Here is a 27,476-nt window from a genome sequence, read left to right on the forward strand (position 1 = left end):
AGGCAAAAGAGAATGTTGTAACAAGCAGAGAGGCTTCTGCTTCTTGGAGTGAACTCTCATTGCTGCCTGTTCATCTCATTGTAAAAGGTAAAGTGCTACCATTGATTTTTACGCTTCCAGTTCTGCAAACTGTTATGGCTGTCACAGACATGCAATCGTAGAGTACATATGGAATAGGCTGTTGTAATATTGTCTCATGTATGCATAAGGGAATCTCAGAGCGAACCATATAACAAAGGTAGTATGCAGGAGGTGCCACATTACTGTTGAGCCACTGCAGTCCAACTGTGGATGTTTACTTTTAAAACCTTTGCATGATTGACAGCTGTATCTCCTACATTTTCAGTGACAGGATCTGTATTAAGTAAAAAAATAAAAATATATAAATGTAGAGTTCATGTCTTGGTTGTGTGGTTCTAGGAATTTTTTTTTCATTGGTATATATTGGTTTGTTTGTGGTTTTCTGTGATAAGATAATGTGATATGTTTCTTTAAGCTTAAAAAAAGGTTCTTCACTCTCACACAACTATACTGATGAAATCTAATCTTCAACACTTGCTGTTCGTGCCTCTGAATGTTGCTTTTCTGTGCATCAGTGATGCCCAAAAAAACCCAGGTATCTCAAGTTTTTGAGATTTTTAGTGTTTTGCATAATTTGAGATTAGCAGCTGTCCTTTAAATTGTGTGAAAATTTCATGATGATTGGACCAACAGACATACTCGGAAATTGCTTTGATTAAAATCTGTCACATTAACATTGGAAGTAAAGTGTGTCTTTGCCCTCTCCTCTAAAGTTATCACTTTGGAGATACTTGTTTTTATTTGGACTGTGGCACTGTTGTTGGTTTGTGGAATGTTTAAAAGCGATCATGTAAATGTTTCGTGTTGTGAGCAGTACATGACTTCTCTTGAAGCCATTTTGTTTACTTTAAACAGAACACAATCATTCAAAAAAATGCCTCCTCCTGGTGTGTGCCTGGATATTATGAAGGAACGTCGGGAGAGTGATGGTGTGGGCTCACATACCAACCCGGAGAAGTTTCTGGACCAGGATTATGAGCTGTTGCACCAGTATTATCTTGTTCGAGGCAGGAGATTCATAGATAATATGTTCCCTCCAGACAACATGTCTATTGGTGAAAGGCTACTGTCTCCTGATGACATGGCCAGTGTGCAATGGATAAGGCCAACGGTAGGTCTATATCAGCAGAAGTTCTGTCCATGGCCTTGAGTTATATATTTTGATTAGAACTTATTTGCTATAAACTGTAATGTATTTTCAAGTTCTGAGAAAAAGTTAAATGTTCATAACTTTCAGTTTAAGTTAATGTAACAATTTCTTATTCTAGGTCATTTGGTACAATTTCTACTGGTGGGTTCATAGCGAAATCTGAACACAGTGTAAACAGTGGTTAGCATTGTCAAGTTAATTAAATAATAAGCCTCCTAAAATCACATGCTCATCATACTAAAACGTATTATTCAGTAACTACAGAGACTTCACTGAAAACTATCAAAGCTATTCTTAGGTTAATTAAATAACAATAATCATAAAAAGACCAAATCCGACAGTGACGATGTGTTGGTATAGCTTTACTCTTGTGCATCTATTGAAAGTTTAAAATCTGCTTAGTGTTGATTTTATTGTATAATTCCCACTTTTAAGAGGGATTTATTGTTTGTGCCTTTTTTTCAGAAATTGGTGTCAAATCCTCATCTTGTTGTTGATGGAATATCCAGATTTGACTTTGCCCAAGGAAATGTTGGTAAATTCAAGACAATGCGCTGACCAAACATGATAGTATACATTTTTAAACTTTTTCTCATCATTCTTATAGGCCCTAGACTTTATGTAGGATAAAGTCAATTTTATAAATCTGATGAAAATTCTAATATGGTTTGATGTTTAAAAATTAATATGGCACTTACATTTTTCATATAACTTGAGATAATCTTGACTGAAATACACATAATCTATTATACACAGGTGGAAAAATGTAAATCACTGTACCTGTTAAAAGTTTTAAAACATCATGCCAGTAATACCAACGGAATATGTGAAGCTCAGTGCACAATTGAGTGTGATTCTGGGATTTAGGAAACTGCTGGTTTTTGGCTGCACTTGGTGCTCTGACATTTCAGAAACACATCATGGAAAAGGTCTTTCCTTCTGGACAGTCATTTCACAAGGATTATGCAGGAATATTTCACTTCAGGGTAAGTATTTCAGCTCAGAAGCCTGTCCATACTTATTAAGATACACAATCATCCACTTGGATGTGTAGTATTACTGAATTAATAAACTTACAGTTTCAATTTGTTTAAGGCAAACATTACATTTGCTTTTTTTGTTTCTTTTTGGTTGTATGTTGATGAATTTCTTTTTCTCTCACAGTTCTGGAGGTTTGGGAAATGGGTTGATGTTGTAATTGATGACAAACTGCCCACCATCAATGGCCGACTCATTTTTGTACATCCTAAAAGTTCCAGAGATCCAATTGAGTTTTGGCCTGCTTTGATAGAGAAGGCATATGCCAAGTAAGTCCTAGTAACACCCTGACATGAATTTTACAACAGAATTGAAGTTTAAGGGGAGCACCACTCCTAAAACTCCCCACCTCCTACGTAACTTCCTATAAATTCCTATCTCTAGCATTGTCCCAAATGATGAGGGCACTTGAGGTCCTCTCCATGTTTGCATGTTGATGATGTCACTTACATGTGGTCTTGGTGGAGGACTGCAGAGCTTAGGGTGCTGTTTGGGACAGTGCTTCTTTTTTCCATTTCCTGATGATATTTTGAAAACCCATCTCCTCCCTGTTCTTCAGTCCTGTTTTTTTATGGGGACACCCAAAAAGATGCCCAAGAACTCCTGCCCAAATCCTTAGAGTACATAAACAACATTTGCGCATTCAAAATGTGTTCACTGTAAAGAATGTGCCAACTTATTTTCACTTAGTAAAATAACAAACTTACTTTGTACTTTAACCAGCAGCACCAAACTCTTGCATATCAATGCATGTTAAAGGTCTACTGTAATACATGTATTATACAGAAAATATAAATGCACAGAAAAACGTTACATTTATTTTTTTTCAGAGTTTGCGGCTCCTATGAGGACATGCAAAATGGTGCTGTGTCTGAAGCCCTGCTGGACTTTACTGGTGGTATTCACATGGCAGTCAGACCAAATAAGAGACCTCATGGGCTGTGGGACCTCATTCACCGAGCAGCCACAGCCAACTCTCTGATGGGTTGTGGAACGCATGGAAATGTAAATTCACTACTAACTGACTTTATACTTTATTATCAGCTGATACTACAACCATAAATATTGCTACTGTAAATGCATGTGCATTATAGTGAGCTGAATGAGTTGTAGTACCAATGCATCAATGCTGTAATAAAGCCCTCTCTCTCTGCAGTATGCACATTCACTCCAATTTCATAAAGGGCATAAATTCATAGCATCTTCATGCGACTCATTTTCAGGCAGAGTTGAACCGAAGGCTGGACAATGGCCTAGTGGAGGGTCATGCCTACACCGTGACAGGGGTCACTACGGTGGGTCTTGCTGTAATGAATCTGCATTGCATTATCAGCATACAGCCACATGCCTAGCTACTATTCTAGCCTTCCTGAAACAGTTCTGTTTGGGGCAGAGAGGGCAGGGCTATCTGCCATGTCTTTGCTGTTGTGTAAGATCCAACATTAGCTTCTACTCTCCATGCTAATACTGAACTCCATAACAGCAACAACAAAATGCTCATGGTTTTTAAGAGGCATTAAAGCATGCATGCATATGCATTTTCTGTTATCTTTCTTCTGTTATCTTTCTCAAGCAACATCTACTTTCTTTTATCTGATGGAAAAAGGCCTTGTGGAAACTTGCCAATTTCTCTCTAATGCTAGCTCTGTATGGGTGATGGGGAATTACACTGCTGGTATGCTACAATCACAGTTTTGATTCATGAGGAGCTGTTGAACCCAGTAGTAACTCCTTTTTTAGTAGGCCTAAAGCAAGCATACTTACTAGGCATGCAGTAAGCAACAAGAAATTGTTTCATGTCATTATCAACACGGAAGAGCTGGCACTGTACACATCTCACTGATAAAACACACCAGTGACACCAACTGTTGTCCTGTGTAGCATTTGTGTTTGTGTATATTATGTAAGTCAATGGTGCCAGTGCTGCAGATCTACCACCCTGGAGATTTCAGTCACTGCACACCTGGCTCTAATATTCAGATGCCCCTTAAGATGAAACCATATCGCTGTTGTCGGAAGAAAACCTTTCATCTCTAAAATGTTAACTTTACAGGAGAAGCAAAAACATACTTTACTTTTAATGTAAATCAATGAAATCAGATTTTTTCCAAGCAATTTTTGGCCATTTCTTTTGGACCATTCTTCATGGAATGTACAGACAATGTAAAGGGTAACGTGTTTTCAAATTATGTCAAAAACTGAAAAATTACAAAAATGGAGATATGAGGTTCTCTTCTGACAACAGCAATATATACATATAGTGTAGTGCAGTGTTGTGCAATAGAGTACAGTGTAGTACAAGACAGTACAGTGTATTTTAATACAGCACAGTATGGTGTTACAGCCAGTGTCTTTAAAAGAGTCTGGATGTGTTCCTTAGGTAACAAGCCAGGATAAGAAGGTTGAGCTGGTAAGGCTCTTCAACCCGTGGGGAGGCACAGAGTGGAAGGGAGACTGGAGTGACATGTAAGAACTGCTTCTGCTTTACATTTTTTCAACTTTCACAATTATAGAAACTTAAGTATTTATGTGCATCAAAAGTGGATAGAACAGCCTAAGCCTATACTCAAAAGAAAGAATGGCGACTTCAGTGAAAAAAATAGCTCAGGAATCAAAGAACAAAAGCAATTTAATTTGCGTACAATAGAATTACCGCCCTGGTCGTGGAACACTGGACCATCTCTTCACCCTCTCCAGGATTCTGGAGGGTTCATGGGAGTTTGCCCAACCAGTCCACATGTGCTTTGTGGATCTGGAGAAGGCATTCGACTGTGTTCCCCGGGGTATTCTGTGGGAGGTGCTTTGGGAGTACGGGGTACATGGCTCTTTGCTACGAGCCATTCAGGCCCTGTACAAACGAAGCTGGAGTTTGGTTCGCATAGCCGGCAGTAAGTCAGACTCGTTCCCAGTGAGAGTTGGACTCCGTCAGGGCTGCCCTTTGTCACCGATTCTATTCATAATTTTTATGGATAGAATTTCTAGGCGCAGTCAAGGGGTGGAGGGTGTCCGGTTTGGTGACCTCAGGGTCACATCACTGCTGTTTGCAGATGATGTGGTCCTATTGGGGACATCAGGCCGCGAACTTCAGCTTTCGCTGGATCGGTTTGCAGCTGAGTGTGAAGCGGCTGGGATGAGAATCAGTACCTCTAAATCCGAGACCATGGTTCTCAGGCGGAAAAGGGTGGAGAGCCCTCTCTGGGTCGGGGATAGGCTCTTGCCTCAAGTGGAGGAGTTCAAGTATCTCGGGGTCTTGTTCACGAGTGATGGTACAAGGGAGCGGGAGATTGACAGGCGGATTGGTGCTGGGTCAGCAGTGATGCGGGCTCTTTACCGGTCTGTTGTGGTAAAGAAAGAGCTGAGCCATAAGGCAAGGCTCTCGATTTACCGTTCGATCTACGTTCCCACCCTCACCTATGGTCATGAGCTTTGGGTAATGACCGAAAGAATAAGATCGCGAATACAAGCGGCCGAAATGAGTTTCCTCCGCAGGGTGTCTGGACTCTCCCTTAGAGATAGGGTGAGAAGTTCGGTCATCCGGGAGGGACTCGGAGTAGAGCCGCTGCTTCTTCACGTCGAGAGGAGCCAGCTGAGGTGGTTCGGGCATCTGGTTAGGATGCCTCCTGGACGCCTCCCTCGGGAGGTGTCACAGGCGAGTCCACCTGGGAGGAGACCCCGGGGAAGACCCAGGACACGCTGGCGCGACTATATCGCCCAGCTGGCCTGGGAGCGCCTCGGAATCCCCCTTGGAGAGCTGGTGGAAGTGGCTGGGGAAAGGGAGGTCTGGGCTTCATTGCTTAGGATGCTGCCCCCGCGACCCGAACCCCGGACAAGCGGAAGATAATGGATGGATGGATGGATGGACAATAGAATTACGAACTTTTTATTACATCAAGAATATCATCATCATATCAGTGTATCTTCAAAATAGTAAATTCACAAGAGAAGACAAAACATTCTTAACTTTTTTGGTGAGTTAATGTTTTTCGTTTTTTCTTTTTGGACTATTTCTTTTTGATTTTGGACTATTTCTATTGGTCTATTTATCATGATATTCTCACACTCAGTAAAGGGTGTTCAAAATATATAGATGAATGATGTAGAAAAATAAGTTCACAAAAGGGGTTGTACATGTTTTTTTGGACAGAGATGATACACTGTGTGGCCAAAAGCTTCAGACCTATGTAAGCTTGTTGGAAATCCCATTTCCAAAACTACTGGCATTAATCTGGATTTGACCACCCATTGTGGCCATAATAGCCTCCACTCTTCTTGGAAGGCTTTCTAGAAGACTTTTGACTGTGCCTGTGAATTTGTCAGTCGAAAAATCATTTATGAGGTCAGGCACTGATGTTCAAGGAGAAGACCTGAAATTCACACTTCAATACCTCCCAAAGGTATTCAATGGAGTTGATGTCAGGTTTCTGTGCAGGACACTGCCATTCCTCCTTCTGCTGCCGCAATGTTGGAAGCACATAATTGTCTAAAATGTCCTTGTATGCTACAACTCTAACATTACCCTTCACTGGAACTAAGAAGCTTAGCCCAAATCCTGAAAAAGCCTCTACCCAAATTTGTCCATTAGACTGCCAGTTGGTAAAACATGATTCATCACTCTAAAGAACACATTTCCACTTTACCAGAGTGCAGTGATGCATAGTAATTTTGGGCTTGTGTGCAGCCGCTCGGCCATGGTAACCCATTCTGGGATGCTCCCAATACACAGTTCTTATGCTGACTTTGCTTTGCTCTCGGCTGGCTGAACCCATCTGGGATGGGGCAGGCATAGTGCTGGGCAAGAAATGCCCAACCCTGTGCTCCCCCAACAGGTAACATAGGGAGGGGGTAACACAAGAGGACACAACACACATGGAGGATAGGCAAACTCACACACAGAGCACAACCTCCATGGACACAGTCTGCTTCACTAATAACATCACAAACAACAGCAACTACTACAACAAATGTCCTTCTTCAATGGGAGGATGGCCAAAACAGGACAAAATAAATTATAAAAATTCTAGTGAAATACCAGGTACCAGTTTATATAGATATATTTATTTGTGGCAAGGTGTGTATTATATATGCAGTTGGCTAGTTTCCATTTTAAAGTTATTAATTAAATATTGCTGCAACAGAAGATAGAAGTGGTTAGACAATAGTTTAACACAAAAGCGAGCACAGAAACCAACCATACAAGAAATAGAAACAGCAGAGGAGATGAGAGCTGACAGGAATGGACAGATGGAGAGAAAATAATGTATTATGCACATTACTGTTCTGATTATACAGCTGTACCAGATACAGATATACTTATTTTTAATCACTAGTAATATATATATATGCAGTGGATTCTTTATTTAGATAAATGTATTGCCATTTTTTTATTTTGAACTGGGAAATTGTTTTAATAGTCTACAGTGGTGGGGCACTGGAATCTAGAGGACATGCTCTGCGTGACCATGTAAAATAGGCCATGGACTTAGCCCTTGATGTTGGTACAGTCTAATCTCTAGTCTGCATTTTGCCATTACCTGCACGAACAACACTTTAATGTTCTCTGTCATTGATGGTTTGTAGTTTAATTGTTGCCTTTAGAATTCACAGTTCGCTTATGCATCACAGCATGAGCTATTTAAGTTGAAGATGGCAGTGCGTCATAGCTTTTCAACATGGCCTGCAGACACAGAGCCAAGATTAAAACCAGAATGATGTCTTAAATAGTTGTGCCATGATTTTATTTGCAGATAAGTCAGGTGTCTGAGCCCCTGACAAAGACATATCCTTTCGGTGTTGTATGCTGAGCATTTATCCAGAATAAAGCTGGTAACTATTAGGCCTGCTTGTCTTTTCTTAAAGAGGCATGTCTCTTCATGTGGGGCTTGTGACTTTTCATTTTTTCAAGCTACTGGAAATGCATCCAGTCACATGTTTCTCATATAGTCAGAGCAAGACCAGGTGTGAATAGTTGCGTAAGATAGCTTGTCCAAACAGGTATTTGCACTACATTTAGTTTTTTTTCCCTGTGTGGCTCAAGCACATTCTTACAATGCTCTGCTGTTTAACCCTTTCAGATCACTACTATGGAAAACAGTAAGTGCAGAAGAGCGTAAAAGGTACTTGAAGGCTGTCGACGATGGAGAATTCTGGTAAGAGTAGAACATTCTCTCCTTTTAATGAGTACAGATGTCTTTACTGTTGTAAGAACGCAGTATATCTCCAGCAAGGTTTTATTCCACATAACTTTGGACGGTTTCTATTGCTCTATTCATCATAAAATGTTTACATAAAACAAAGGGCAGCTGTTGTTTTCAAATTGTGTTAAACAAGGATCCTTTGGTCAACTACTGTCATTTAGAGTTTGGTCCTTCTCTGTCAGAAGCTACTTCTCTGTACCTGATTGGTCAGAAGCTTTGCCCTATTTTGTTCAAAAGCTGTTCATGATACAAAATCCTGAACCTAACCTGCTCTGGAGAAGGTTAGGTGTGCAGTATAATTTCACTTGGTGATGTAGTCTAGTAAAAAGTGACCCACTGTCTTGAGTTGTTAGATAGACAGTTAGGTCGTACTAAGCTTAAATTGAACTGGCTAAGCAAGAAATACTTCTTTGTGAGAAGCCTCTGGGTAGCAGAGTTAGGCACTCCTAGTGTAAACAAATAGAAAATGAATGTCCATATAATTCTGCATAACTTAAACCCCCCAATTACTCTAAAACTCTTTTATTGAGTGGTTAGTGTAGTGGATAACACAGATGCTCTCTATGTGGTTGACTGGGGTTAGATTTCCCACCTAGGCAAGCACACCCCTCTATACCAATTATAGTCCTTGGACAAGACTCCTAATGTTGTGTTTTGCTACATCTGTAACCTGATTAAAATCATTAGTCACATGGCACAAAAATGTTTGCCAAATAGCTTGTACTTTCAGCTTGCCTATGTGGACATTGTGTTATAAGGCTTTAATATTACAGCAACAATATGCAGGTTTATTTTGCTTTCAGGATGTCTATAGAGGATTTCTGCAAAACCTTTTCTGAGCTGGATATCTGCAGTCTCTGCCCTGATTTTCTGGATGGCTCCTCTAACTGCAGCTGGACCTCCACATTACACGAAGGCTGTTGGCTCGCTGGAACTTCAGCTGGGGGTTGCAAGGAATGTCAAGGTAGTTATCCTTTAGAGTGATTTTACTGCTAACTTAGTACATTTATAGTATTTGTTGACTGAACACATTATTCTCCAGCAGAGAATTGCACATTTATTTTTGATTTTGCTTTGAGCTATAGTAGCTTACTCTGTACTCAAAAGGAAGCTAGGTTTTGGGTTAGCAAACTAGTACTACAATTACTGCTGTGAATCTCAGTTGTGAGGAGCTTTCACAAACATCAGCAAATGGGACAAAACAATACTGATCTATTGGTTCTGTGAAACAGCAGACATAAGTTAATGATACCCACATGTCAAGCAAAAACAGAGCAGCCTCCTCATCCCTTTTTAGGCCTTTCAATCACAATATTTATTGCAGTATGCTAATTTTCAATATTAGTCTCTAGATGGTCCTTTTAAAAAACACTTTCACATTTACAAAATTACAAAGATTCTTAGAACTCATTGTAAGTCTTTGTTACCTGTGGTAGATACATTCTGGACAAACCCTCAGTTTCAAGTGAGGATCAATAAGATGAATAAGGCCTGTGAACAAACACAGGGGCCCAACATACTCGTGTCGCTCATGCAAAAACCTGACAAGAGGAACAGACACCTTATCAGAAAACTTTTCATTGGCTTCAGTATTTTTAAGGTTAGTGGCAGTTCTCCCAACACCAAACATTTTTAAACAATGGTTTCAAACAAAAATAAGGTTTTGTACTCTGTCTATGGCTTTTAAAGCTCTAGTCTCTTTCATTTTTCAGGTTCCATCAGAGGTAAGCTCAATCAACTGATTGCAAATGATGAGTAAAGATACTTGCTTAAGTTTAAAAGCTTTTTCATTGGTTAAAATACTTTTTAATATTTTGTAATACTTGCTCCTTTCTGCTGTAGATGAAAGGCTATAGAGGGAAGTTCACAGCTTCATTCTTTGACTCCAATCCTCCTGTGGCCTACACTGAGAAGTTGTATGATTCACGTGAAGTGATGGATTACTTCATGCTGGAATCAGGAGATTATCTCATCGTGCCCCACACTTACTATCCCAATCGATCGGCCTCCTTCATCTTGGGCATTCTCTCAAAGATGGAGACCCACACTGTGTATGAGTTTAAGGCAATGTAACACTATTACCCTGAAAGGTTGATAGTAAGCTGTTATCTTGATGTTGATCTGAAGATCTGTCGAAGGATAATGTTAAACTTCAAATGAAACTTCAAACAATTTAATAATCAGAAAGGTCATGAGATACGTTATGATAATGTTGCAATAGTGCTACCAATGTACTTAAAAAAGGGTTCTTTTGAATGATGCCACAGAAAATTTGTAAATCCAAAATGGCAGCTCTGTGGCACCACTCCAAATATGTATATAAAATGTACATTTTTTTTTTTTTTTTTTTACAGAGAGACCTCACATGTCATGGATAAGGTATGTCATTTTTTTGTTTTTTTAGTTACCAGGCTGCCTTAAAATTTTGAGTTAACTGAACTTCAAATAATTTTAAGAGCAAAGCATAAGGCACATATGAGACCTTAACTCATTTAATTACACATTCAGTCACTCTACTTCTCTTTCCTCACGTACATACAGTATAAGTATTAGCCAGCCTAGAAAACTATTGGCCATAAATGTGTTTCTGCCATTAAAAATAGTTCATTTATTACAATAAATACAAATACACATAATTTTGTTGCTACAAGTTGGTACATTTGTTTAGAAGAACACAGTTAAACATTGTGTTAGTTAGATGTATTTTTATTTGTATTCATTTTAATGTTAGTATTTTAATGTTAGTATTTTTCAAATTATAAATAGCTATACACATCATTTTGGCAGACGTCTAAGATGCTTACACAGCACTGGACATCTTTGCAAGATTTTGAGATTGTCCAAAACGTTCTGTTTAAATGTGATTTTTCTTGTTTAGATGAACTTTTCTGACAGCCAGAAGGTTCCCTTTTCCCGACAACTTTCTGATCAGGTAAATGTTCACCTTTTAACAAACAAATTCACTGAAATTCATTACAGTTATGGAAAATATCTGTTCTCAAACATCAGAGATGACTCATATTGAATTTAATCTTTGGAGCTAATACTTGTTCATACTCTCTTGTATTAGTATAAAGATATCAATGCAGAGCAGCTGCAGAAGCTTCTAAATGATGTGTTTGTGGGAGGTGAGTCCAATTATGTTTGGCTCTTTAACAGATAATAGACAGTGAGATATAGTTGGAGTTCAGGCTGCGGTCTGGAGCTTTTGTTTTATGAAGTGCTCTATTTCCAGGAGATGTACAAAACACAGGAGGCTTCAGCTTGGATGTTTGCCACAGTATCATTGCATTAATGGATGTATCCTTTACCCCATAGCCATTATTACAATCAAAATCCCAACAAAAATGTCCAGTAGATGTATGCATGCATACTTGTCATGACAAATGCATTATTTTCACTTAAGTTGGAAAATACACTCTTATTGCTGTACACAACCCCACAGGCAAGGAATCAAGGTGCTCCTTAACTGCTCCCCAACAGATGTCAGTTACTGGAACACTCGATGCTGCAGAACTGTCTCAGCTGTTGAATAAAGTCGATCTGTATAAGGTAAGCATGCAGTGGCTTTGGGTTTGGAATACAGGCTTTAAATCATCTACATATGTCTTTGCAGGTCTCCCTGATTTGCTTTAACCCTCAACTGTCTTCACAGAAAATGTTCTTCTGCATGGACAAAAACAGAGATGGCATTCTGTCACTGATTGAACTGCGGCATGCATTGGTTGGAATGGGTCAGTTTGATTTTAAGTTCCAGTACTGTTTTCCTGAGGTATCATATGCTTTTTCATTCAGAGTACTTACAAATGTGGATGGTTCAAATGATGGAGGTTATTACCCTGTGCTTGTTCAGGCTTGCATATCAGTGACAGCTTGCTGAAACTTATGACTTTTCGCTTCGGGGACTCCAGTGGACGAATCAGCATGGAGAACTTCATTGTTCTGGCTCTTCGGTTGAGCTGCATGGCCAGTAAGAAGAATGGAGATCAATTTGAATGTCTTATAGGCCTCCTATAAATTAAGTTGTTTATAAAAAACTACACAATCTTTCACTTCATCATCCTCTTTTCTCCTCTTCTTTTAAAAGAAACATTCAGAAAACTCACTGATGGGCATGAAATACACCTTAAAATGGAAGAGGTACTTTTCTAAACATCTTTTTATACCCTGTCTATGTTAGCTCTTTAAATTTAATCTGTGTTAGTCTAATTGTTTTTGTAAAGTTAAAGGATAATTTCTCAAATTCTCTGCCTAATTTAATGATTGAGATGTAAACTTAGTCATTCAGAGTGGTTTGAAATAATGCACAGTAATTAGTCGAGTAACCCTTGTTAGTAGAGTAAAAGTAGAGAAACTACCAACATACCAGGTTCACAATGTCTGTGACAGAAATAAAATCACATTATTTGCTCACTAAAATGACCAAATGAACCTCCATGTGTCTTCTGAATTTTTATATGTAACATTTATAATGAAAAAAATAATTCTCATATTAAATTTGAAAAAAAAAAAAGTTTTAATTAGGGACTATTTTGCCTAACAATGTCTTGCACATATTTATTTGCCATGAATGAGCTTCAAAGTTTTAGGCCTAAAGCTTATCTCAACAATTATTATGAAATATTGTCTCAAACAATGGGCAGTGGTTGCCTAAACATAACCACTTGTGCAATAATATTCACACTTTCATGTAGCTTTTTGACGCCTTAAACTCAGATTTCGGGTTACTGTCACCAGCACTGTGAATAATTCTGATTTTAGTTCTCTACAACAGCGCATTTCACACCAAACCACTCTAAATAATTCTGTTACCATTTTAAAGATTTAAAAATTTCAAATAAAACGAAATTCTCTAACCTGTTTCTGTATGTTTTTTAGTGGCTGCGCCTCACCATATACTCCTGAAGAAGTAGTAGAAGACATATTGGCAGCATTGGGACCACTCTTGCTGAGACAACACTTCAGTTAATGGGAAAGCCTTAGATTACTTTTGTAAGCTTTTGTTAATTGTACTTACTTACTGAAATAAGTAGAAATATATGTATTTGTCTATCATCTTCCATTAGGGGAATTTCTGACTAGCTCTCTTGCAAAAACAGAATTCAAAAGCTAGTTCATAGATAATAGCATGGTTAATGGTATGTTATATAAAATGAGTTATTGATTTTTAGACTCTTCTTTTGTTTAGTTTATCTGGCCAGTTGCTTTACTAGGTAAGTCTCTGTTCAACAGGTATTGCCAGAGCTGTGGTGCAACTGATTTAACACTGCACTGCACATCAGACTAGAACATATTGGCCTGTACCATAAGCTGGTTGAACGTGACTGTGTAGTGTCTACAGCAGGACTTGATTTTAAGAAAGGCAGTGAGGACACGACCTCATCTCCTGTATGAGTGTGCCATCTAGTGGCAGTAAACAAAAAAAACCTTCAGTGAATTTAATTGCAGTCATCAGCTGTGCTCCAACACACCTGTTCCAACTTATCAGTTTATTACAAGGTTCAGTTGTGTGTTAAATCACTGATGCTTTTAAGGGTCATAACTGTCTCTTCACCTTTTGGGTATTGAGATTTGAGTAGGACAAACTTTGGTACATTGAGCCTTTCTGTCCTCTCACCATAATGCATGTTCTATTTTTATTCAACAATGTAACAATTTATACAAATTGACAAGTAGTCATCAAGATAAAGACTAAAAGCTTACTAAGGCTATTTTTTACATTATAAGTGCACAAAACTAAATAAAGCTGGTTTTATTTTAGATCACAGTTGCTCAGTCATGGTGATCTACCATCCTGCAGAGTTTAGCTTGAACTCAAATCTAGCACGTGATCCATTTTATGAAGGCCTTCATAGGCATCTTAAAATTACCAGGTGAGTTGGATCTGAACTCCCCAGGACCAGAATCAGGCAACCCTGCTTCAGATCACCCAAGATAAATACAGATTTTGTTAGTATTAATCCTGATTTTGAGTATCAGTGTGGAGGCATAAAACTTGAGATACATTATAAGACCAAATGTTTGGCATCCAACATTTTTCTGAAAGCAGGCCTATTAACATGCTAAATTACCAAAAGGTGAGCGGTGGGGGATTTCCCTTTATTGCTGTACTGTTAGCTTTTACTGTTCTTACACCAGATGTTGGAACATAGCTGTGTTCCTGGTCTGGATCCCAAATTACACTCCAGCTCATCCGTAAGGTACTGGATGGACATGGATAGATTAAGGAGTAAGAATGCATTAAAAACTGAAATATCAACAAACTACTGCTTGAAATGTACACAGAAAACCACCATATCATTTCTGCATATTCCTTTACAGTTATTTAGTGTCTCATGTGCTGTTAGTTTGAGCATGAGTGTTTATTCTCCTCTTTCCCTGAACTGGCAAGATTACCAGTTCAGTGACACTTCTGGAAGAGCTACAGGAAACAAAACTTAAAACTGTACACAGTTCAAACAATTCATTCACTAAAAATACATCCATTTACAGTCAAATATAAAAAGAACAAACTATACAAAATGTAGGTCACAGGAATTTGTTACCCTTTGTGCTTAATTGTATAGAGACTAGGCAAGTTATCAGGGTCTATGCAGTCAAGTGTCACACAGTGCGGAAGAACAAAATGAACGTAGCTCTAGTCAACCACAATCAAACGAACAATGTAAAGCAATGAATTAATTACAAATACTGTTGTCCAGGACATCAACTGCTAACAGGGTAAGACAGTATAAACAGTATATGACAGTATAAACAAAATGACTTTGTTTGACCTGTTTAGCAAAGTTATGTTGCACATTCTTATCCACAGAAATGGAACTGCCCAAAGAGATAATGTCTCCATAATGTGACTGGTGTAAACGAACCGTATTATTCAACGCTCCATTAGCATGGGCTAATGCAGTGTTATTATCAGATTCTGTGGCTGTTCGGCAGAGACATATACTGAGGGTAGTAACAGACAAGACATAAAACAAAACAATAAATACACAAAAAATTTGCAGAAGTCCTTCGGTTTTAAAAATGGTGATTTGCATGCTGGGAAAATGACCTCAAAATGTTTAATTACTGAGTTAAGCAATAAATAAAGCTGTGTCATGTTAAAATACATTAGTCTGGCAGTGCCTATATGTCACACGACACCTACACACTGTCTATACACTGGTCTCTGTTAAAGGTGGGGCTGCAGTTGTTAAAGCAGTGGGCTCATGGGCTTCAGTCTGAGGGAGGCGGCGCAGATGCATCTCTTGCAGCAGCACCATGTTATTATCCTTCCACTGTCTGAATCTACTGGTGGTCAGGGAAGGGTCAGCCAGTACCTGATCCAGAGTTAGTACATCTGCTTCTTTAGCCTACAGCCAACACAAAGAACAACTATTATTTCAACAGAAAAGACAGACAATAAATGACTGGGCCACAGCTCAACTAAATTTGGCTCATACCTATTAGAAACACATATGGAATAAAAATGAAATGTTTGGTGAAAAAGACTGACCTTCAGTGTGCTGTTGAGGGTTCTGATGAGGTGCAGTTTCTCATTAACAGTATCATTTTTGCAGCGCTTTACGAAGGATGCTCTGAATTCCCGTTTAGATGATGGCCTCCGCTCACCAGTAGGAGACAGGCTAGCCCTTTTCAAATCTTTGTACAATTTCTCCATTTCATCAGCAGTGCTTTCCTCACCATCTAAACAAAAGAAAAAAAAACATTCAGGTTCATGGTGGCTTTACAATGAGTAGGGATCTATAGATGTTATTTCTGGGCCAGAAAGAAGAGCCAATATAAATGCTAATTTAGCTTTTTTGCATTTTAAACAAGGTTCACTGCACAGGCCTGACAAAAGTGACTTTAAGCAAAAATTATTCATTTGTCAGTGTCAGGAAAAGCAGAAAACTACAGAAAATTACACAATAGCCTCCAGCACTGAGCGTAATATCAAATCTTTTAGTATTTATCTGCTTTTTACTTTTAACTCTTCCATCCTTATAATCTTAAAACCAAGTTACACCTGTATCCTCCCAACATAGCTGTTCACAAAGCCTTTACTGACATTATGCTCCCCTTCAAAGTAAAACTAATATTTACACAAGTAGGTCTACTCCCATGAAAAAAATGGGCCAGAACATCAAGCTTTTAATGCTGTTAACATCATATATTAACATCATTAAAGAAATGAAAAGTAATTTAGTAAGGGTTATTTTTCCTTTTGTTTTCTTTAAATATTGAAGTATTTTAGGTAAACATGCAGACAACATGAAAAAAGCAATATTTTTTCACACAGAATAGATGGCTTCAAACAGTATCAAGTTAGTTTGTGTTTAATATGAGACCAAACATTCTACATAGGGTTCAAATCTGGTGTCAAACACTATAGATTCTTTTGCAACATGAATGTACCCAAACATACCGGACTCATAAATCTCTCACATGCACATCTAAAAGGGCTAGTGGTTATTTCTGAAGGCATTAGATCAAAGATACTCCACAAGAATTAGGACTAAGAAGGTCAAAGTTCCAAAACTGGAGAACAAAAAATATTAAAAGAAATAGAGAAAATGGGACTCCACACAAGATCTAGTAAACCACCAAAATTGTCAAGCTTTCATCTTTGATAAAGAAGAGAGAGGGCAAAAAAAAAAAAAAAAAAAAAAAAAAAAAAAAAAATCAAGCTCCACTCTTGCTTCAGCGTTGGAAAAACATCAGTTTAACCATCCTTCCAATGTGAAAAAAAACACTCCAGTATGGATCTGAAAGAACATATACACTATATTTACAAAAGTATTTAGTCGTCTGTCTTCACACGCATATGAACTTGAATGACATTCTTAATCCATAGGGTTTAATATGATGTTGGCCCATGCTTTGCGGCTATAACAGCTTCAACTCTTCTGGGACGGCTTTCCACAAGGTTTAGGAGTGTGTTTATGGGAATTTTTGACCATTCTTCCAGAAGCACATCTGTAAGGTCAGACACTGATGTTGGACGAGAAGGCCTGTCTTGCAGTCTCCGCTCTGATTCATCCCAAAGGTGTTCTATTGGGTTGAGGTCAGCAGTCATGTTGGAAGAGAAAGGGGCCATCCCCAAACTGTTCCCATAAAGTTGGGAAATGAAATGTCCAAAATCTCTTGGTCTGCTGAAGTATTAAGAGTTCCTTTCACTGGAACCAAGGAGCTGAGCCAAACTCCTGAAAAACAACCCCACACCATAATCCCCCCTCCACCAAACTTTACACTTGGCACAATGCAGTCAGACAGGTACCGTTCTCCTGGCAAACGCCAAACCAATACTCATCCATCGGATGGCCACATGGAGAAGCATGATTCGTCACTCCAGAGAACACATCTCCATTGCTCTAGAGCCCAGTGGCGGCGCTTTACACCACTGCATTCGACGCTTTGCTTTGTGCTTAGTGATGTAAGGCTTGGATGCAGCTGCTCAGCCATGAGCCATTCCATGAAGCTCTTTATGCACTGTTCTTGAGCTAATCTGAAGGCCACATGAAATTTGGAGGACTCTAGTGGTCACTATGTGCCTCAGCATCCGCTGACCCTGCTCTGTCATTTTATGTGGCCTACCACTCCGTTGCTGGGTTGTTGTCATTCCCAATTGCTGAGCTCCTGAGAGCGACCCATTCTTTCACAAATGTTTGTAGAAGCAGTCTGCATGCCTAGGTGCTTGGTTTCATACACCTGTGGCCATGGAAGTGATTGGAACCCCTGAATTCAATGATTTGGATGGGTGACTGAATACTTTTGGAAATATAATGTAGGTGTCAAGAAGCCATTACTAAGACTAAGAAATAGACCAAAAAATATTAAAAACTGCACTAGAATATTGAAACTGTACAACTGTGGAGTAGGATTTTCTGGAATAAAGAGTCTAAATTTGTAATTGGATCATGAGCAGCAGAAAATGTAACCAACTTCTAAGACTGAACTTTGGAGTTGTGGAAAAATATCCCTGCAGATATTCCTGCAAAAAAGAATAAAAGCTGTAATAAAGACAAAGGCTGGACGAACTAATTACTAAAAAATGATTGTTATATTTATTTGTTGATTAATATGTTTAGTTCGAGAGTTTTGTATAATTTTGTGTTAAATAAGTTTTCTGCTTTTTCCCTTGATGCTAAAATATATAACCTGTACTTGTCATTTTTATTGGAAATCAAATGAAATGCTGGTCTCTGACTGTTGCACAGTACTGTGTATATGTTGCCATTGAAACTAAATCTTGTATCTTCATTTTTACATTTTTTTTTATCTTTTATTTTGTTTGTTTTTACACTGTATGACAACACTAACTGCTGTTTACACTGCTAAAATTTCATGAGAGATAACGGTAGCTACCTTATATTCTTTAGGCCACACATATCTGCTGAAACTTTCTGGAAAGTTTCACACTGCTGATATTTTTGGTCAGCAGCATTGGTGTGCGACTACTCTGTCAATAAGTGTGCAAGCAAAAAAAAGACAGGAAGTTACTGTAACTCCAAAATTGAACTACTAATTACAAAACAATTTTGGCAAATAACATATCAGCCACTCATGTATTGTGCAGCCATATTGGAGCTATCCAATAAACACACAAAGAGGAACAGTCATCTCAAACTGAACTGTAAAGGAATGCGTGCTTTGATTTGTTAATGAAATATAGAGGTGCTGGAGAAAGCTGAACGGTTTTAGACACTTATGCATTCTTACTGGAGCCATTCGTAGTCAGACACTTATGCATTCTTACTGGAGCCATTCGTAGTCAGATTCACCCTTGACTGAAGCAGCACATTCTCTGTCGGCTGCATCCTGACTCTTGTAGCCAGAGGATCCTGAGATGGTGCTGCAGCCTCACTACACCGTGAGGCCTCCTTCACCGTTGACCGCTGAGTATGAACCTGAGCAGAGCACACCACAGTCTCTGCAGCAGCAGCAGCAGCAGGGCTGGCCTGAGAGACCAGGTCCAACCAAGACTGACGGTGCTTTGCCAGAGAGGAGACAGAGCTGTGGGAGGTCATAGTGCTGACTGGAGAGGATGGCGTGGCCTCACTGGGTACAGGAGATGAGTATGGAGGTGGAAGGCTCCCCTTGAAAAAAGGACAAACAGAGGGGTCTGAGTCACAGTAATTCAATAATTTGCCATCACATGTGCTCACAACTTTACAATACAATAAGAAAAATGTATTACAAAATAGTAATACATGTATTATAAAAGAACAAAAACAATAAATGTGTTAAAATTGTATTGAAATGGCAGTATTTTATGATAAGGTTGATAGAGTGTGTTATTGCAAATGCAGAAATTCAAGAGTGAGAGCAATCTTACAGAAGGGGAAATGGGTAAAGGATGATTTCACATCCCCTCCATGGATCACCACCTTATCATGGTGGAGGGGTTTGCGTGCTTGAATGATAATAGGAGCTATGTTGTCTGGAGCAAAAGCTTCTGGTAGGGTCTCCCAGGGCAAACTGGTCCTAGGTGACAGGTCAGACAAAGTGTGATCCATAATTACCCTTATGAAAACCAAACCAACTCAGGACTTGTGTACCCTGACCGGATCAGGGTTACCGGGGCCCCACCCTGGAGCCAGGCCTGGGGGAGGGGCTCGCCAGCGAGCATTTACTCATGGTGCCCGGCCGGGCCCAGCCCAAAGGAGTTACACAAGGCCCCCCCTCCCATTGACCCACCACCAATAGGATTGGCAGTAGTAGGGGTTCGGTGCTTTGTGGATCGGGCAATGTCCGAAGGCGTGGGCCTTTGGCGTTCTGATCCTCGGTTGCTGAAACTGGCTTTTGGAGCTTGGAATGTTACCTCACTGGTGGGGAAGGAGCCCAAGTTGGTGCACGAGGTTGAGAGAGAACGGCTAGATATAGTCGGGCTCACCAACACACAGCTTGGGCTCTGGGTCCAATCTCCTTGAGAGGGGCTGGACTTTATTCTTTTCTGGAGTTACCCATGTTTAGAGGCGGCGTGCAGGTGTGGGCTCTCTCATAGCCCCTCGACTCGGCGCCTGTATGTTAGGGTTTTCTCCGGTGGACAAGAGGGTAGCTTCCCTACGCCTTCGGGTTGGGGAATGGGTGCTGACTGTTGTCTGTGCTTATGCACCAAACAGCAGTTCAGAGTACCCAGCCTTCCTTGGGAAGGGTGCTTGAAAGTGCTCCTCCTGGAGACTCTATTGTTCTACTGGGGGACTTCAACGCTCACATGGGCAATGACAGTGAAACCTGGAGGGGTGTGATTGGGAGGAATGGACTCTCTGATCTGAACCCGAGTGGTGTTCAGTTTTTGGACTTCTGTGCAAACCAGTTTGTCCATCACACCATGTTTGAACACAAGGATGTCCATAGGTGCACATGGTGCCAGGACACTTTGGGCCGCAGTTCAATGATTGACTTTGTAGTTGTGTCATCAGATTTGTGGCCATGTGTTTTGGACACTCTGGTAAAGAGAGGAGCTGAGCTGTCAACTGATCACCACCTGGTGGTGAGTTGGATCAGGTGGTGGGGGAAGATGCTGGTCAGACCAGGCAAACCCAAACGTATAGTGAGGGTTTGCTGGGAACGTCTGGCAGAAGAACCTGTCAGATTGATCTTCAACTCACACCTCCGTCAGAACTTTGACCAGATATCGGGGAAGGTGAGGGACATTGACTCAGAATGGGCCATGTTCCGCTCCTCCATTGTTGAAGCGGCTGACTGTAGCTGTGGCTGCAAGGTAGTTGGTGCCTGTCAGGGAGGTAATCCTTGAACCCGGTGGTGGACACCCCAGGTGAGAGATGCCGTCAAGCTGAAGAAGGAGTCCTACCGGGCATGGTTGGCCTGTGGGACACCAGAGGCAGCTGGCAGGTATCAACACGCCAAGCGATCTGCGGCTTCACTCGTCGCCAAGGCAAAAACCCGGGTGTGGGAGGAGTTTGGTGAGGCCTTGGAAAGTGACCAAGTTGGCTCCGAAAAGATTCTGGCAAACTGTCAGGCGACTCAGAAGGGGAAAGCAGTGCACCACTAGCACTGTATATAGTGGAGATGGTGTGCTGCTGACATCGACTGAAGACGTCATTGGGCGGTGGAAGGAATACTTTGAGGACCTTCTCAATCCCACCGACACGTTCTCCAGTGAGGAGGCAGAGTCTGGGGATATGGGAATAGGCTTGTCCATTACTGAGGCTGAAGTAGCTAAGGTAGTTAAAAAGCTCCTTGGTGGCAAGGCTCCAGGGGTGGATGAGATCCGTCCTGAGTTCCTCAAGGCTCTGGATGTTGTGGGGCTGTCTTGGCTGACACGCCTTTTCAACATTGCATGGACATTGGGGGCGGTGCCACTGGATTGGCAGACTGGGGTGGTGGTGCCTCTTTTTAAAAAGAGGGACCGGGGAGGGGGTGGGTTCCAGCAACAGGGGAAATCACACTCCTCAGCCTCCCTGGTAAGGTATATGCAGGGGTACTGGAGAAGAGAGTCCGGCTTATAGTCGACCCTCGGATTCAGGAGGAGCAGTGCGGGTTCTGCCCTGGTCGTGGAACACTGGACCAACTCTTCACCCTCTCCAGGATTCTGGAGGGTGCATGGGTGTTTGCCCAACCAGTCCACATGTGCTTTGTGGAGTTGGAAAAGGCATTTGACTGTGTTCCCTGGGGTATTCTGTGGGAGATGCTTCGGGAGTACAGGGTACATGGCTCTTTGCTACGAGCCATTCAGGCCCTGTACGAACAAAGCAGGAGTTTGGTTCGCATGGCCGCATGAATCCCCCCCCCTTCTGCGTCTTCTGCATAAACGCGGTGTTTTAGGTCACGAAAACACAAAAAATCCTCACCAAGGTGAGGATTTTAAAAACTGTGTGTTTCCCATAGGACAAATGCTTTTTAAAACGTTGATGACAGGAGCATGTTCATTGCTGTTTCATGTGGTGAGTAAGCTTTAGGATACTGCTTGTCTAACATGGCATATTCTGTGTGATTATTATCAAGTCTGATATTCCAAATGTTATGAACAACACAAACTAATCAATTTATCTTTGCTATATTGTTGAGAAGAAATCATTTGAACAGCAATGAAAAGTTTCTGTAGCTATTATGGAGTAAAACTACCTCATAATAGCACTTTTGTCATGTAAAATTTATTTCTGCATTATTCATTTGTTATTTGTATGCATTCATACTGATCAAACAGATTACAGAAATAATCATTAAATCGCAGCTCAAGGTCTGACTCAAAGCAACAAATTTTGAATCTAAACTGGTTCACAGCCTCACAAAATTCTGTCCAAACCCAAAACGAACCTGGCCAGCAACAACCAGAGACTGTATACAACTCAACATTCCTAATGATCACGCCTGTTCAGTGTACACTGATAGCCATCAAAAACTTTTACACTAATCATAGAAGAATGAAAGAATAAGACAGTATGAAAACAAATTCAGAGTTAAGCACAGTCTAAACTCCATTATGGTTGTGAGAATGTGACATCTGAAGCCGAGTCTGATGAATATTTGAGAACCAATATCTGAACGCAACAGAACATGAAAACAATCCAGTCCTGTCTGGTTCAGACAAATATCTCAATCCAGAGCCAATGTTTTGTATGTTCTGGGAAATGTTTGCATTTGTCTCAAATTCATGTATCCTTTTGATTAGACAACAGTTACAAGTAGTGCAAGAAACAGGTCAGTCACACACACTGGAATGCACTCAACAAACAAGTCTACTCACTGAAAGTCCAGTGCCTGGTGGACTGCTCATAATCACTGAGCTGTGAGTCAGCTCCTCCGAGTAAGGGGGAGGGGGTGCTTCTGTTGTCTGAGCCTCTTCATGATCACTTGCCTCACTGTAGCATTCTGAAAAGTGCCCCCATATTCACACATACAATTTACCACCACTCCAGTGTGTACATAGCACGTAGAAATACATGGCCTAAATCACAGCCTTTTGATGTGAGACAATGTCACATGAGGACTCACCAGTTGGGTGATGGTTCTCTGTGGGGTCATACTGAATGGATGCAAGGCCAAGCTTATTCAACCATCTGAAACAGAAAGCAGCAGCAAAAGAAGCTCATGCATAAGCCATTACACTGTATTCCATTTACATATAGTGGAAGACAAATCTTACATGTTCATGTCCTCATTGCTCTCAGCAGCAAAGTAGAATATCATGACCTTTGGGTGACATGCTTTCATGGCACTGAAAAACATGAGCAGAACAAAGTCAGTCAGTGGAGCAGAGCACACTTTGTTCTATAGGTAAATTATTCATATAAATTATTATTTTATTTTATGCAGTAGGTTACAGATATACATGACCATCACAAAATTTAATTTGCAGTCAAACCACTCATTATATACAAGTTATTTAGGGGAAAGAAAAAGAAAAAAAAAAAAAAAAAAAAAAAAAAAAAAAAAAAAAAAAAAAAATCACCAGCACCAGAAAAAAAAGAATACACCACAAATTACACAGAAGCCTCAATAACTAAGCATAATATGTTTTTTTTTTATTTAATACATCTACCATTTGCTTCCATTCTTTTTGTAGACTTCCTTGAGGTTTTCAAAGAAAAAAATTCCAGGGATATTTTTCCACACCTCAAAAGTTCAGAAAGTGAAGTTAGTTAGACGTTGGTTGCATTTACTGCTGTAATGATCTAAATAACCCCAAGCACATTCAATGACGTTTAGGCTTGAACTCTGAGGTGGTGAGTCCACTGTTCTGAAAACACCAGCAGCTTTGTAAGGCTCTATATTTTCTTTTCTCATTAATAATTTGACAGCTACACATCCTTCACACCTATCGGGCTGGTCTGGGACTTTTGCACATTGCTCTTCCGACAGTATTAGCTTGGTTTTAGCAGGTCATTAGTTGCCACATCATCAGTCTACTTTAGTACCATGTCAAGTCAATCATGTGACTTTAAAAAAATTTAAACATGCATATGTTTAACAGTTCTCATTGATTACAAGTTTTTATCAATATGTCAAACACTTGCCCAACACAACCAAATGTCACTCACTATTTCTTCTTGCACTCCATTGCCCGGTCAATCAGAAAATCAGTCAAGTTAATGTAGCCCTCTGCTTTTTCAGCCTAAAAATCAGAAGACAGACCTTTTTAAATTCTTAATGTTTTGTACATGAAGGATGTAGAACAAAATGTGGAGAAACAACTAATAGAATTTCAGGGCCAAAAAAAGATCTTCTGTACCAAACATTAAATTGAATTATTTGTAGCCAAAATTACAGCAGAAAGGGAAATTCTTGTTCTACAGCTCTAAATTTGCACTGCCAGTAAGCCACGACACTGTAAAGACAGATGAACCTGTAATAGTTCAGGAAACATGACACAACGCTGGCCTTTCTCAAAGCTTATTCAGCTCTTTAGGTGATGATGCCGCACAGTGTCAGAATGAGTCACTCAATGAGTTCACTCACCATCTGGTTGGCGTACCAGTACAGTGAAGTCTTCTTCAGAACAAACCAATATTTCTTCCATTTAAAACCCAGAAAGCCTTTCCCTTCGTTCTTTCTATACAGCCAGCCCTGGTAGTCCACTGGGTCCAGCTCCTTCACTGAAACTCTCCTCCTGCTCATTGTTGCATTGCCTGTTCGAATAAATCATCTCTTCATGACATCCGCCATGTACTTATGTACTTCAAGACCACAACGTTCTGCAAGATTCTCTTTATGAATTGTGAGTGGCCTACCTCCTGGAGTTTTCTTCTTAGACTTGTGCCTGAGGGACACCTAGAGATGTATGGATGGACAGACAGAAAAAGAGGAGGGGCATCAGAAAGTGTGGAGGGTGATGGTTCATTCCAGATCACAGTAAGAGTGGGCAATTAGGGATGCATGATTGGAATCAGCCAATAGCAGAACTGGCAGATTTCTTTTCTCCAAATATGCAATCAGCTAACAGCAACTGTATTATTTTTCTTTGGAAAAATGCTGACATTTGCAAACACATGCTATCTTCCAAGTAACAGGAAACAAAACTGAATACAAAGAAAACAGTGGCATAACAGTCTGACATCCAATCAGCAGCCTGTTACTATGCAGTTTATCCAGTTACTACAAACTGGTTGTTGTTTACAGCCACTCTACAGCTGGTCTCTGAAATCTTTTACACTTATTTAGTCTTCTAGAAAATACTGTTTTCAAGAACACGACAACAATCATGAGAACATTTGATTTATTTTAGTTATTGTGCAATCAAAATTTATTTACTGTCAAGATTTTTCACAATAATGATAAATACTGTCAGTACAGATCTCTAAGAAAGCCCAGCATGCAGAATAAATGTATCTTAAAGTCAAATGAACAAATAATTCATCAGAAGTTTCATAAACAGTTAATCACATTCACCACCTCACTTTAGCCTCAGACAATGACTAAAAACTATACTGTTCTCTGCACTGAGACAATAATACTACAAATGATACATGAGAAATGGCACTCATGGTGCTGTACTTACTGGGTTGTATTCATCGGCAGCCTTTCTAGGGGCTAGTGAAATAGGGAAGGAGGCCTGAAACGAAAGCACATTAAAACAACGTTAAGCAGTGGTAACAAACTACCTGGCAAGAGACAGCCAACAAAACAGCTGAGTTGCAGAATTGAAGTGAATATGCATCAAACATGTGAAACTAAGCCGCAACCTCAAACATTCATCTCTCAGGGAAGTGGTGGGATATGACATCACAGGCTAGAGACTATAAGAACAGTTATGAGATTAAAATATATAAGCAAACAAGCTCTGCACAAATACAACACTAACACAGGAGCAGTTCACCCAATCATTGTTAAGTTACTGTAAGCTTAATTCAGCTTTGTCTGTGAATCAGCCTGTTGCGCCGATCATGTTAGGCGACATTAAAAGTATCAAATGTTTTTATAATCATCACATGTAGATCTACTTCCTGAGAGAGGGGTGTAACACTATATACGTAATCATGAATGATTTGACTAACAAAACTATATTTAACGGTGAGAACCAGCAGTGCAATGGGGAATTTTCATTGATGTATACAATGAGAAATGCAAGCTAAATGAAGCCAATGATTGCTCAATTTCCTCAACTTGTTCAAGTTTCCTCTTTCTACACGAGTGCAGAGTGAGTGCAGTTTCAGAACAGAATTAATAGATCATTTCCCACATGGAAACCACAAATAACCTCTGAGAATAAGGTCTAGACACAAACACTGCTGACCAAAACTCAGGCGTCATTTATAGACAATTCAATCAAGTGTACTTATTGAATAGCGTCATTCTATTACTAGTCTTCATTGTATTTAATGAGGGTCGACTACAAGATCAAAGCATTAAAACCAAGCACCTAAATGGATGAACAGTCTATATTTCTCATTAGGTCCCTAAAACACTCAAACATCACACATCACTGTCTGCTCAAACCCACCTCCTGGGCCCCTATTTATCCAGGGTATCAGAGAACACTGATCTAAGACCAGGTCTCATTATATGAAGTCATTATATGAAGTATACTCTGACATGCCGGTGAAAGTGAACTAATCCACCTCAAGCTCAATACGTCCTGGGCCATCTGATGTGGTCCTACCTGTCAGTCAGCCTCACTCGGGCAGGTAACACGGCAAACAAGTCCTCAGCGAACATCAATGCTCGTCAAACAGCTCAACGACGCGATTAAGAAAGGCGCACGGCTCATTTCTCAAAACTTCTCCTTCTGTGTTACGCAAAAAGCTGAAAGGCCGTGTCTTCACAGCTCTTCCGGGCCTGCATTTCCAGCGCCTCAGTGGAAAAGACCGCACACAGACATGACAACAATAGGCGACGGCGTTCTGTGTCCGAGCTTCAGTCATTCGACTGCTACAGGTGTGACTGAAATTAAAAACCCACTGACAAAGGAAACGGGAACTTACGACAGTCAGTTCAGCTTTAGTCGTGGCGTGTGGTTGAAAAAGAGCCTCACCACATTTCCAGCCACTTACACAAACAACCGGAACCCACTTAGCTAAGACAACCAATCCCATCCTAATCTTTCAGCCCCTTCCTCCATTATACAGGAC

At 40.2% G+C, this 27,476-nt stretch overlaps 2 protein-coding genes across 4 annotated transcripts; one reads left to right on the forward strand and one right to left on the reverse strand.

Annotated features, from left to right (window-relative positions):
- LOC108435795 (calpain-1 catalytic subunit-like) lies at positions 1 to 15,571 on the forward strand. Of its 2 annotated transcripts, none has more exons than XM_017711866.1 (22): positions 1 to 87; positions 937 to 1,192; positions 1,697 to 1,766; positions 2,099 to 2,217; positions 2,396 to 2,538; positions 3,100 to 3,274; positions 3,493 to 3,564; positions 4,650 to 4,735; positions 8,341 to 8,415; positions 9,267 to 9,427; positions 9,900 to 10,063; positions 10,176 to 10,187; positions 10,306 to 10,514; positions 10,818 to 10,842; positions 11,342 to 11,395; positions 11,534 to 11,591; positions 11,699 to 11,763; positions 11,947 to 12,015; positions 12,119 to 12,197; positions 12,317 to 12,433; positions 12,551 to 12,603; positions 13,342 to 15,571. In XM_017711866.1, the coding sequence occupies exons 2-22, from the start codon at positions 956 to 958 to the stop codon at positions 13,366 to 13,368; spliced, it is 2,070 nt and encodes a 689-aa protein (XP_017567355.1). In that variant the 5' UTR covers positions 1 to 87; positions 937 to 955; the 3' UTR covers positions 13,369 to 15,571. The 2 variants fall into 2 exon arrangements, with proteins under 2 accessions (XP_017567355.1, XP_017567356.1); XM_017711867.2 differs by lacking the exon at positions 1 to 87 and adding an exon at positions 484 to 616.
- Positions 14,807 to 27,445, reverse strand: LOC119264159 (interactor protein for cytohesin exchange factors 1-like). Of its 2 annotated transcripts, none has more exons than XM_037541992.1 (11): positions 27,330 to 27,445; positions 25,907 to 25,960; positions 25,140 to 25,179; positions 24,868 to 25,037; positions 24,450 to 24,523; positions 23,555 to 23,626; positions 23,404 to 23,468; positions 23,156 to 23,280; positions 19,202 to 19,541; positions 15,959 to 16,149; positions 14,807 to 15,815 (listed from the first exon to the last, which is right to left on the reverse strand). In XM_037541992.1, exons 1-11 carry the CDS (start codon positions 27,438 to 27,440, stop codon positions 15,618 to 15,620), a joined length of 1,440 nt encoding a protein of 479 aa, XP_037397889.1. In that variant the 5' UTR covers positions 27,441 to 27,445; the 3' UTR covers positions 14,807 to 15,617. The 2 variants fall into 2 exon arrangements, with proteins under 2 accessions (XP_037397889.1, XP_037397890.1); XM_037541993.1 differs by lacking the exon at positions 27,330 to 27,445 and adding an exon at positions 27,008 to 27,305.
- Positions 27,446 to 27,476: the final 31 nt, after the last annotated feature.

This window comes from Pygocentrus nattereri, chromosome 10, assembly GCF_015220715.1.
Source record: "Pygocentrus nattereri isolate fPygNat1 chromosome 10, fPygNat1.pri, whole genome shotgun sequence".
NCBI lineage: Eukaryota > Metazoa > Chordata > Actinopteri > Characiformes > Serrasalmidae > Pygocentrus > Pygocentrus nattereri.

Bases quoted from the DNA above. Each gene is read 5' to 3' on its own strand.
- LOC108435795 (XM_017711866.1), top strand. From the start codon at position 956: ATGCCTCCTCCTGGTGTGTGCCTGGATATTATGAAGGAACGTCGGGAG. The intron at 9,428-9,899 runs GTAGTTATCCTT...TACCTGTGGTAG, and splicing joins GGGTTGCAAGGAATGTCAAG to ATACATTCTGGACAAACCCT. The intron at 12,198-12,316 runs GTCAGTTTGATT...GTGCTTGTTCAG, and splicing joins GCATGCATTGGTTGGAATGG to GCTTGCATATCAGTGACAGC.
- LOC119264159 (XM_037541992.1), bottom strand. From the start codon at position 27,440: ATGGGATTGGTTGTCTTAGCTAAGTGGGTTCCGGTTGTTTGTGTAAGT. The intron at 25,180-25,906 runs GTAAGTACAGCA...ATACATCTCTAG, and splicing joins CTGCCGATGAATACAACCCA to GTGTCCCTCAGGCACAAGTC. The intron at 23,469-23,554 runs GTAAGATTTGTC...TTTCTGTTTCAG, and splicing joins AGCAATGAGGACATGAACAT to ATGGTTGAATAAGCTTGGCC.